Below are 12149 nucleotides of genomic sequence, written 5' to 3'. Positions count from 1 at the left end.
TTAAGTAAAATTTATTTTTAATATTAGTTTAATTGGTGCTGATTTGGCCAATGTTAATAATAGTATAAAAAATATCATATAATAGGTTTTTGTATGGATATAGGCAAATTTGAGTGCCTAATTACTCAAATAGGCAAAAAAAAAATTACAAAAATGGGAAAGTCGTGGAGGGCAAAACAACTTTCAAAGAAGAAGTCGTGCCCCCTGCACGACTTCATACTGTTCACAAGAACAGTGGTGAAGTCGTGTATCCCAAAAACGATTTCTTGACCTGGTAATCGATTACATAGAGTTATAATCGATTACAACGTGGTAAAATCGTGCCCCCCTGCACGACTTCAGCTGTGTAGGCCAAAATGGGTTTGGTAATCGATTACGGACCCCTTGTAATCGATTACCAGCTGGATTTTATGTAGTAACAGTCCTGGTAATCGCTTACCAGTCTGGGTAATGGGCAAATTGTCCCTGGTAATCGATTACATGTCAGTGGTAATCGATTACCAGAGGAATTTGGGTGTTAAACAACATTTTGAATGAGGTCTTTTAGAAATTTTTAATATGTTTTTGTGTTAGACAAAGAAGATATTGTCCTTACAATTTATTTAATAAAAGAAGAAAATTAAAATGTAGAATAGAATTTTATATGAAATGTTAAAAGTAATAGATTTATTATTGATTCGATTACAAAATTAACTACTGACGAAATGGACAATTTCCCCTATGATGACCTTGGTTGCGGCAGTAAGAGCATTTTTTGGGCTGATCTGGAGTGGATTGATCCATCTCATTAGGAATCCTTTTTGTAGACGGTCTTTCGGATGCCTTGCGTCGCATATGAGGATCTGGTATGAAGTTTGGACCTGTATACGCAGACCAATAATCTTCATTTTGGATTGGGTGAAATTGTACTTCGTATGCCTTGAAAATGTTGGTAAGACTGTAAACTGGGTCGATTACTTGGGTTAGTGGTATTTGAGAATTAGCACAAACAGCAACAACGTGATGACATGGGAGACGAGTAGCTTGGAAGTGACCACAATCGCACCACCATTCATTTAGCCTGACCTTATAGGAAACTGGATGTGGGCGATATTGGTGAGGTGTTGAAATTTCTTGAACATCAAATTCTGAATTTTCACGGTTGTAGCGATGAACATGACAAAATGCTAATTGTTGTTGATTTTTCCTAATAATGTCGGCGATTTGTTTAGGAAATTGGTGGCCTGCTTGTACCATGTACTGTGCTTTTAGTCCTCGTTCAAGAAACCATGATTGTGTCCTCTCAAATGTTGTTTTGATGAGTGCACAAATTGGTAATGAACGTGCTCCTTTTAAAACGGAGTTCATGCACTCAGCAAGATTAGTGGTCATATGTCCATATCTTCTCCCTCCATCAAAAGCTTGAGACCATTTATTTAATGGAATTTTATCTATCCAAGCAACTTGTTGTGGGTAATGGTGTCTTAGTGCAGTAAGCTTTGCCGTAACAGTAGGTTGCTTGACCTCGTAAGCTGTACGGATGTAGTAAATTTGTACAATTATGTTAACTGAATATAAACATTAAATTGGTAGGAAAAAAATATAGTAGTACCTAAATTGATGAATTTCTTTTTGAGGTCCTGATTTTTGAATTTGTTGTTGAAGTTGGAGGCTAGATGACGTATGCAATAAACAAAGTTCAAACCATGTTCTTCCCAACCAACTTCTTCTGATCTTAAGGCGGATAAGATACCCTTTCCTCTGTTAGTGATGATGCAAATATTTGGTTGAGGGCAAACATGTTCTCGAAGTAGTTGAAAGAACCATATCATGGTCTCCTTTGTCTCACCTTCTACAATTGCAAATGCTACTGGGAAAAGATTTCTATTGTCATCCTGACTCATGGCGATGAGCAAAGTTCCATGATATTTGCCCGTTAGAAACGTCCCATCGACTTGGAGAATGGGTTTACAATATTTGAATCCTTGTATGCAAGGACCGAAAGACCAAAAAACTCTTTCCATAATGTAGCAATTAGTGTCTGTTTGTCCATCAATCTCCACTGGAGAGCCGGTGCACTGTAATATTGTACCAGGGTTTGCTTCCTTCACCGCATGCAACCACCTGGGTAGATGGTTATACTACTGTTCCCAATCACCAAACTCCATAGCAAGAGCCTTTTACTTTGCGATCCAAGCTTTTCTGTATGACACGGAATATCTGAATCTAGCTTTAATATCTGCAATCAAACTTTTGATGGGAATGGAAGGGTTTGTGCGGATAGAATTTGATACAATTGCGGCAATGTGAGTACTATCAAGATTTGTATGATCTTGAGATAGTATGTTTGAGAAACAGGTATGTTGGCCATCAATACTTTTGATTTCCCAATATTTACGTACTTTGCTATAGCTTGCCCTCAATCGCCATTGACAGCCGTTGTGGTATTCTAGACATCGAATAACATAAATGTTAGGCTTTGATTCAACAACGCTGTATTTGTAACCATTGGTGATGTGATATTGTTTGATTGCAGCAACAGTTTCCTCCTTGGATTGGAATTGCATATGCTCATGCAGTTTTGGAATGACATGCTGAGACGACTGTGTCATTTGATCGTCATCACCGTGTTCATCGCGAAGTAAGTTATCCATTTCATCATCTGTGCTGAAATCATCAACATTATCTAGTATCAAAGGTTCTTCTTCATCAATGTTTTGTGATGACGAAGATGCTCTAAAGTTCCATGATGCCATTACGTAATGAAATATTTTCAGTATTGCTGTGAAGATGGATTGGTTTGAAGATGGAAGACAAAGTAGTGAAGATGGAATAGAATGGCAAAGTAGTGAAGATGGAATGGTCTAAAGATCAAATATATTAGTCATGCAAGTAGCCAATTACTGCTTTTTCTTGGAACCATGAACTATGTTTAGGTTCTGCATGCATTTTTGCATGCATGGTTGCAGGCATGCGTATTCAATTTTGGGCAGTGACCTTTCATTTCTACACAGAATTGAAATGATTTGATTTGACAAAGGCATGCTGTCTTGTGCGTATAAGTACAATATTTAATATTTTTTCATATCATTTAAGCAAATAAATTATTAATATTACAAAACATAATTAATTTTTGTAATGGTAAACATATGTTGTTCTAATTAATTTTTTTATGCTAAACATATTTTTTTTCAATTTTTAAAATTATATAGATATTTAAAATTATTTTTTAAAGTAATAAAAATGATTTAAATTAAAATAAAAATGGAAAAAGTGAAGTTGTGGAGGTGCACGACTTCAACACAACTTCACTTTTTCCATTTTTATTTAATTTAAATCATTTTTATTACTTTAAAATTAATATAAAATCATAACAAAATGCAAAAAAATTCTAAATGATTTTATATTTATTATAAGTATTTTATTATAATAAAAGAAATTCATTAAAACATTTAATGTGTTATAAAATGTTGTATATAAATTATGTAAAACTTAAATTATTAATCATTAATTAGGTATGTAGTAGGTTCCTATTCATAAGCATGTGTCTGTGGTATCTACTATCCGTGCACTAATAATTCACTGCAACACTTTCATTATTCGCACTTAACATTATTGATGGACAAGTCACGCCAAAAATTTTGCTCCATAAAATCATGTGGGAGGAAGCTTTGCATTTGCACCACCAGAAGCATTCTTTTCCAGAGAAAGAATTTGATTCTCCTCCTTTGATTGTATTGCATCTTTTTGCGTTACGTAGAAAATATTCAATATGGCTTTTGCACGTCATCTTCCCGTTGACATGTCTCTTTTGCGTCTTCAAGACAACCACGTTGTTAAGGCAATTTGGGAAGGAAGTGAAAGAGTTCTTCGACCCAGAAGACATGCATTATGGATAACAAAGCATGTCGATGAACTAGACGAAAGAGTTATCAACATACTACAAGCAGTCGGTTTTCACCATATTTTGAAGGTGTCAAATATGGAAATAAATCACATCCTAGTCACTGCTTTAGTGGAAAGGTGGAGAATTGAGACTCATACTTTCCACTTGCCTCTGGGGGAGACTGCGGTATCATTGGAAGACGTTGCATTGCAACTAGGGCTTCCGATTGAAGGTAATGTTGTCACTATCATCAGCAGTAGACCTCTGACATTATTTTGCCAGCAATTATTAGGGCATGTTCCACTGGAAAACACTATCAGGGGCAACAAAATCAAATTGTCGTGGCTGAATAATACATTTCGGCAGTTACCTCATGATGCCCCCGATGAGGTAGTGGAACAATACGCTCGAGCGTACTTGTTGTTGATAATTGGCAACATACTAATAAAAGATACTTTTGCAAGCATGGTACATTTGATGTATCTACCAGTTTTAGCTGACTTGCAGATGGTGGTAAACTACAGCTAGGCATCCGCAGTTCTGGCCTGTTTCTACCGTGCCCTTGATCATGGAACAAGAGTTGATCAAGATAATATCGGGGGCTGCATGATATTGTTACAATGCTGGGCATGGGAAAGAATAACATGTATTGCTCCACAAATACATGAGGTCAATCAGGACGACATTTATGGCAGTGCTGTTTTTCCACTGGCGAAAAGATGGTGTCGAACAACGCAGTCAATTTTTCGCGACACCACTACTTTACAAAAATTTCGTCAGAAATTAGATGACCTCATAAGAATATTGTCTAACAATCAATAACAATATTTTTTCATAACAAATTTCTCAAATATCAATTTTCTCTCCAAAAGCACTTTAAATTTCTACACTATAAATATCACCATACCAATACAAACTCACAACAAACAACCTCACACCATACATTGATTCCCGTTCTTATTTCTTCATACTTCATCCCTTTTCAAAAAAGTAACATGTACACTGATGATGTTTATGGCATGAACGCCACGTCCACGGAAAACATCTATAACTCATACCTTGCTGCCTTATTTCAACATGGTGAAATTAGGAATGGGAATGATGGGGTTGAGTATATATGTGACCATCCAAAATTGTTTCGCATCCCATACGACTAAACCCACAAACTCCTTAAGGAAAAAGTTTGCATAGCATCTGACAAACCCACTAACACAGCCATCAACAACTTGTATTTCCGTCGACCCACAATTCAAGTTGATCAAACAATCTCCTATGAAGCTGTTAAGCTGCGATCAGATGAAGATGTCACACAAATGATAACATGTAAGTCTCACTTTCCTGTTAACGCAGTAATAGAAATTTATGTGACATGGGTAAGATCTTCGGACCAAATCATGGGTCTTATGATTCCAACAAATGCATCATCTTCATCTGTGGCTCCAACAAATGACATTCCAAACTCATCATCAATAATTTATTTCGGAGTTCAACTTAAAGGCGCTGGAATCATAGAAAGTCGGTCTAGTTACGGGCTCGAATTCCGATCAGATGCAAAAGTCACCACCTCAATCAATCACAATATCTCATTCAATGAACTTCATTCTCAAATAAGTGAAATTGTTCAGTGTGGAGACAGAAGAGTTGTCACCTACATCGACTATCGTCGTCCAGTCAAGGTACGTAACAACCATCTAATTCATGATACAGCTTCCATAAAATGTGATAATGATATTGCACAGATGATTGGACGTTGGCAAAAAGCACAAACTATTGATAGGTCTGTTAAACGTCCAAACACATCTCAGTATATTGAATTATTCGTCCAAACAATAGATATACGTCCTCCAACTCAATCTGAGCACTACGAGGATCTTAAAGATTGGACTTACACGGACGAAGACGGACAAACAAGAACAAGATTCATATACCCTTTACGTCAATGGTAATCTGTAATGTTTAACAATATTTCCATTACTATATACTATTTGGATGACTGTAATAACTTGTTATGCCTAATACTTGGATGACTGTAATAACTACTTGTTATGCTTAATACTCGACTTCAACTTCGATTATTGTAACAATAACTTGTTATATTTCTTATTATTTCATATGTTCACAATGTTTATAAATTTAACTAATATTTTTATCCAAATGTTAAACTAATATTTTATCCAAATGATATTATTCCCTTCTCAAATAATACAGCCAAATAAATTTCTATGCAAATAAACCCCCTGGTAATCGATTACAGAGACACTGTAATCGATTACCAGAGCCTCTATGTCATCGCACTACTACAGGCCCTGGTAATCAATTACCCTCATGACTCTACAACACAAATAAAATGACTCAAACAATCTGGTAATCGATTATCACTACACTATAATTGATTACAAGGTACTTTTTGTCTATTACGCACGCTAGTAAGCCATTACCAGGGACTATCATTGCATTCAACCTGCTGGTAATCGATTACCACTGCATCGTAATCGATTACCAGGGACGTTTTGCCCATTACAGACACTGGTAAGCGATACCAGGGCTGTTACTACATAAAAACCTCCTAGTAATCGATTACAAGGGTCTGTAATCGATTACCAGGCCCATTTTTGCCTAGAAAACTGAAGTCGTGCAAGGGGAGCACGATTTTACCACGTTGTAATTGATTACAGCTCCATGTAATCGATTACCAGGCCCAGAAGTCGTTTTTGGGGTGCACGACTTCACCACTGTTCATGTGAACAGTGTGAAGTCGTGCAGGGGGCACGACTTCTTCTTTGGAAGTCGTTCTGGCCCCCTACGACTTCCCATTGACTTTTTTTTAACCCATTCTGGTAATTTATGAGGCAAATTTGCCTTAGGGTCAAAAAAACCCATATAATATCTCTATGTTCAAATATATAAATGAAATAAATAGGAAAACATCATAACATATGAAGAAGACGAGTGTAAATGAAACATATGAGAGTGAGATATAAATAAAAGATAGGTTTGTTTACAAGTAACGGAGAAACATTGAAAAGGATGTTGGCTTATTCTAGCACAGTATGTGTGGGTGCCTGCATGTTCCTATTGAATGCACGAGAACGCTAGTTAATTGTCTCCTTCACCCACCTAACTAAAAGCTGAATAACCTTGTGGAGCAAAAACATCTAGGATTTGCAAAGCGTGGAGACAAAAAGACACCAACATAGGATTCAGAGATGTAAGTAGCATCTAGGATTCAATGCCCATCATTCTCTTGTTGATGGCGACGGCAATGTTGCAGAGTTGGCGAAAGCTTACACTCCTTCTAGAGAGAATGTCATCGTCCCCGGGGATGGAGTCGTCACATGTGTCAATTGCAGCTAGGGCTGCCTTCAGCCACACTAGGGCATCTATCTTATCGTTAGACAAAACGGAAGCAATAGTGTCTTGAATTTGACTTTCTGCATCCAAGAGATTCTCCGAGCAATCAGCAAGCCCCTGTTGTATTGCTGGTTCCAAGTTCGGGTCATCGATCATCTTCTTGGCGTCCACTAATATGCCGCTGGCGTTTTCCGCCGCCGCCTTCAGCGTTATTATTGCCAGGTCCGTTAGGGTGGCATTTGGGCTGCTTGGGTCCGCTGAAAGCACCTTCATGCACAGTTCACTGTTTCCCCTAGTCTTGCAGACATCCTGGATTAGCGCTTTGCCTCGCAATTGTTCTGCAGCACCGGCTTCGTGATGCGCTACAATAATACACATGCACGTCGCCAATAGCCAGAAGAAATTTGCTTTGCTTCCCATTTTCTTTTTGCTTTTGCTTTGACGTTACAACGCTTTCGGTTTATAATCTCAAATATGTTTGTTACAATGGTACGGTAGAGGCAGCGATGCGCTGTGCCTCAGTTTTTTATGGCTCTCTCTTCAACCGACGCTTCTTCCTAAATTCAGGACCTTTTCTATTTCAGTGCTTGATTTTCTACCTCCCTTACTTCTTTTCTTTTCTCTACCTTCAAAATTATAAATATAACTATCAATAATAAAAGTTTTTACCATCTTAATTTTCTTTTTACTTTTCTCTTTTTTTCTTCTTTACACATAAAAGTTCTTCTATTCCTTTTGATTAATTAAGAATTTTTTATTTTTTATTTAATTTTAATATCTTACAATTTTATTACTAAAAGAATGTAAGAAAATTTCCGAAACAAATATAAGGAAATATAAAAAAAATAATTATATTATTATTATAATTTTCTTAAAAATATAAAAAAGAACATAAAAAAAGATAAAAAAAATTCAAATAAAAATTTCTTGAAAGGCTTTTGAAAATGGTTTTTAAAATTCGTTGATTCTTTAATTGACTTTTGGTTAAAAAATTTATTTAACTGGTTTTCGAAATTCGATTAATATCTTGTTGATTTACATTGGATAGGTCGTGTAGCTGTAGGGCAGAGTGTTAAATCCTATTTGGCTGCTAAAATTATCCGTAAATGTAAACTTCATTAGCATGTGAAAATTATTAGGACACGTGCTTTTGTTGTTTGGCTTACTAAAATGTTATTATTAGGTACTAATTTGTGCAGATATCTGGAAGTTTAACTTCATTGTTGAGCAGAATGCATACTGAAGTACATTGTTTGAACTAATTTGGCTTGTATCTATAGCTGGTTTTGTTTCTCCAAGTTTGCGGGTGGATATTGTTTCATAGCTGTGTTGTTTCGGTTAAAGTGTATGTATCTTCTGTTTAACAAAGAACTATGGGCTGGTTTGGATGGGAATTATGTATAGTCCTGTACATAGTTTATTTTAAATTACTTATATGTTTAAACCTTAGAACATAAATATAACTAATGCCTGATATTGGATTTTGAAAGGACTAAAGAAATCCTTACTTAAATTTTTATGAACAATATCAAGGTATTATTCTCAAAAAGCCAACAAGAATCTCAACTAGACGGTGAAGATGATGATCCTCATGACATGAGTTTCTATAAGAACTACAAGACGTAGATTTGATTATATATTAGAGATTGATAAATATTTGAGGGAGGATCATGAATCTTATGTAAAGTTAGTTGAGCTTGATATTTACATTGGTGAAAAGTCAACTCGATTAGATTTTCTATCCTTGCAAGTATCGGGAGGTGTTAGTCATTCCTATCTCTACCGTAGCATCAAAGTCTATATTTAGTGTATGAGGAAGAGTGGTTAGTCTTTATCGTAGTTATCTAACGTTTGAAATAGTGAAAATACTTGTTTGTAAACAAGATTGATTGAAAGGAATACCTTTCTCTATACTTTTTTACGAGAATCCTAAATAACTTGATGAATTTAAATAAAGTAAGATTATATGACAAATTTATATATTTTTTAATTTATATTTGAAGTTTTAAAAAATGATGAAATATTTTATTTTATTTTTGTAGAAATAAGTTCTCAAGACGAAGTGAGACATTCGAACGCTATTACGATTGAAGATCATTTTAGTACTTTTAAGGAAAATCACACTAAGCCTTCAAAATGAACATAAAGATGTTGTATACTTGTTTTTTTTTCTTTGGTTTATTTATATGTTTGTTTTAATTAATACATGTAATTGTTAACCAGTGTTGTTATCTAAGAATTACCTGGAGGGAATTGGTTTTGCTAATTTGAGGCCATTTGATTATATAAAATTACCAAAGATGTCAGCCATCTAGATGTTTGTGCTACCAATTGCATTTTGGAGCTATAGCAGAAAGACTTTATTAAGTCAAGGAATAGTAGTTTTCATTGGCAATAGTATGAATATGATCTATTTAAGCATCTAAAAATGTTGAGATAATCAACGTCAAAATGTTTTTGCATGCAAAGTTATGTTCAATTCTATAATGCTAAAGTCTAATTTTATTAATTTTGTTTCGGATCAATTTAGGTATCCTATTCTTAACTATTCATGCAATATCAGGTCTGGGTTGCCTACAAAGAATCTTCTGGTCTATTTGAATTTATGTTTAAAAAATATTTAAAACTGACCAATCACAAGCTATCACATATACATTGTCAAAAAGTGGTTAAAAAATTGTTGTTAAAAGATTTTTTTCCTTCTATTAATATGTCTTGGCAGGTTTGTTCTCACAATTTTAATTTTCTCATTGGTCGGTGATTAAAATTAGCTATCATCAGAAAATACCTTTCAAGAACTTTGACTAGCTATAGTTTTATGACAGATTCCAGTTTCCAATGAACAACTGCTTAGTTTTTAACTATACACTAATTTGGATATCAAATTTAGTCTTTTAGAGAAATTATGTATAATTTATATATTTTAACAGAAATGTGATTGTACACGGTATATTAGAGCTTATTACTGGGATATTCCAGAAAAGATTGATTTTATATTTTTCTTGTTGAGATTATGGTAGAACTGATCACTTCTTACTTGCTAGAAATGCCAGTTAACAACACATGCATATATAGACGGATAAATTTTGTGGTTGACATTTGATTCACTTTCCAAAATTTTCAGCATTACTACTTGTTTCTGCTTCGCATGGCAGCTGTTTCAATTTTTCTTATTATGGCAAACCTTATGAACGTTCAGCTATAATCAAAGAATTAACTGGACAAATAGTGCAGATGAGCTAGCAGAAATTTGTCTGTAATGTTACAGAAAAGTCACTGGAAAGGGAGAAGAATTGATATGATTTTGTATTCGGATTTTTAGTTCAATTACTCTGAACTAAAAATTTTAGTTCAGATACTCTAAATTATTTTTTTAGTTCAGTTCCTTTTATAGTATAGTTTGTCCAGCTCTATTAACGAGTAGATTATGTGAACTAAATCCAATTTAACATATATTTGAAAAATTTTAAATTTTGTTCAATTTAATTCAAGTCAAACCTGGATTGGATTAATTCCCGAGTTGAAAGATCATATACTGAGGTGGGCAAATGAAACTGCACTACACTATACTGTTAAAAATTGTACTGAACTAAAAACTAATTTATTAAAAATTGTACTGAACTAAAAACTAATTTGTTTAAACTGTTCAAACAAACTGAACTGAACTGTTTTTTATTTTATCAAACTGAACTGTACTAAACTATAATATAAACTAAATTGAACTACTAACTGAATTATAAATTGTACTAAACTACAATATAAATTGAACTCAATTACTAACTAAATTATAAATTGTATTAAACTACAATATAAACTGAACTGAACTACTAATTGAATTGTAAATTATACTAAATTACAATATAAATTGAACTAAACTACTAACTGAATTGTATACTGCACTACTAGCTATTAAATATTAAAGATATTAACTTTTAACCTATTTCTAACTTGTTATTAACAGTTTTCAATAATCTCTTTCTTCGGCCAAAATAACTCTATTATGCTTTGACAAAATTCTTCTTTTCAATGTTCACTACAAATCGAGCATAGTTAAAATTAAATAATTCTATAATCGGTTTTTTATCTGTTATGATTCTTCTGTACGTAGAAGATTATACAATCATGTAAGAATCTTATAATAAGTCATGAATATTTATTACAATATATTCATTTTTTTAATAAGAAATAGAGTTTTAATATAATAATTAAGAGAATTTTTTCTAAAAAAATTGTAAATGTATACACTATTTCAAAACTGTTTATATTAATTATTGGTATCTCTATATAAAAATACATAAATTTAATAAAATCTATAAATTCTAAAATAAATAATAATACAAAATAAAAATTATATATATAAACTTTTTGTTTATCGAAATTTGTTCCGTTCATCAAATTTAACGTTCTATAAAAATAAAATAGAATTACAAATTATTTAACTTTTTTAATTGTTTTTCGATTGATCGTATTTTCCTGTTTTTTAATTTTTTTTGTTTCATAGAACATTATAAAATTAAAAATTACAGTTAATATTTCTTCCATAAATATTTCATTTTTAACGTAAGGCAGTATATAAGTTTAGTTTTAAAAAACTGAACCATAAAACAGTATATTTAAGTTATAGTAAGAATGGTTCAATTCTTTTTAGTACAATATAGTACAATTAAGTGTAGTATAATATAGTTCACTTAATTTTACTATATTATGCTAAAAAGAACTCAACCATTTTTACTATAACTTAAATATACTGTTTTATGGTTCATTTTTTAAAAACTGAACTTAATAAATTGGATAATGATATTTAGACAACATTTTTTTTACAACATTTGAACATTGATTATGTGTCAATATGTGATTGGTTAAAAATTACTCCACAATCAACATATTGACACATAATCAATGTTCAAATGTTGTCAAAAAAATGTTGTCTAAA

The 12149-nt window shown here is 33.1% G+C and overlaps 2 protein-coding genes and 1 pseudogene across 2 annotated transcripts; 1 reads left to right on the top strand and 2 right to left on the bottom strand.

Annotated features, from left to right (window-relative positions):
• Positions 1-693: 693 nt before the first annotated feature.
• LOC106770452 lies at positions 694-2735 on the bottom strand (annotated as a pseudogene).
• A 1016-nt stretch (positions 2736-3751) lies between these two features.
• On the top strand, positions 3752-4393 carry LOC106770451 (protein MAIN-LIKE 1-like). Its single transcript, XM_014656261.1, has one exon. The coding sequence runs from the start codon at positions 3752-3754 to the stop codon at positions 4391-4393; it is 642 nt and encodes a 213-aa protein (XP_014511747.1).
• A 2481-nt stretch (positions 4394-6874) lies between these two features.
• Positions 6875-7816, bottom strand: LOC106770450 (pectinesterase inhibitor-like). The gene has a single exon (XM_014656260.2). The coding sequence runs from the start codon at positions 7634-7636 to the stop codon at positions 7085-7087; it is 552 nt and encodes a 183-aa protein (XP_014511746.1). The 5' UTR covers positions 7637-7816; the 3' UTR covers positions 6875-7084.
• Between the last annotated feature and the right edge of the window lie 4333 nt (positions 7817-12149).

The sequence above is a fragment of the Vigna radiata genome, chromosome 8, assembly GCF_000741045.1.
Source record: "Vigna radiata var. radiata cultivar VC1973A chromosome 8, Vradiata_ver6, whole genome shotgun sequence".
Classification (NCBI taxonomy): Eukaryota; Viridiplantae; Streptophyta; class Magnoliopsida; order Fabales; family Fabaceae; genus Vigna; species Vigna radiata.
The sequence above is the reverse complement of the archived record's forward strand: the minus strand, read 5'-3'. Positions and strand labels throughout refer to the sequence as shown.

Bases quoted from the DNA above. Each gene is read 5' to 3' on its own strand.
- LOC106770451 (XM_014656261.1), top strand. From the start codon at position 3,752: ATGGCTTTTGCACGTCATCTTCCCGTTGACATGTCTCTTTTGCGTCTT.
- LOC106770450 (XM_014656260.2), bottom strand. From the start codon at position 7,636: ATGGGAAGCAAAGCAAATTTCTTCTGGCTATTGGCGACGTGCATGTGT.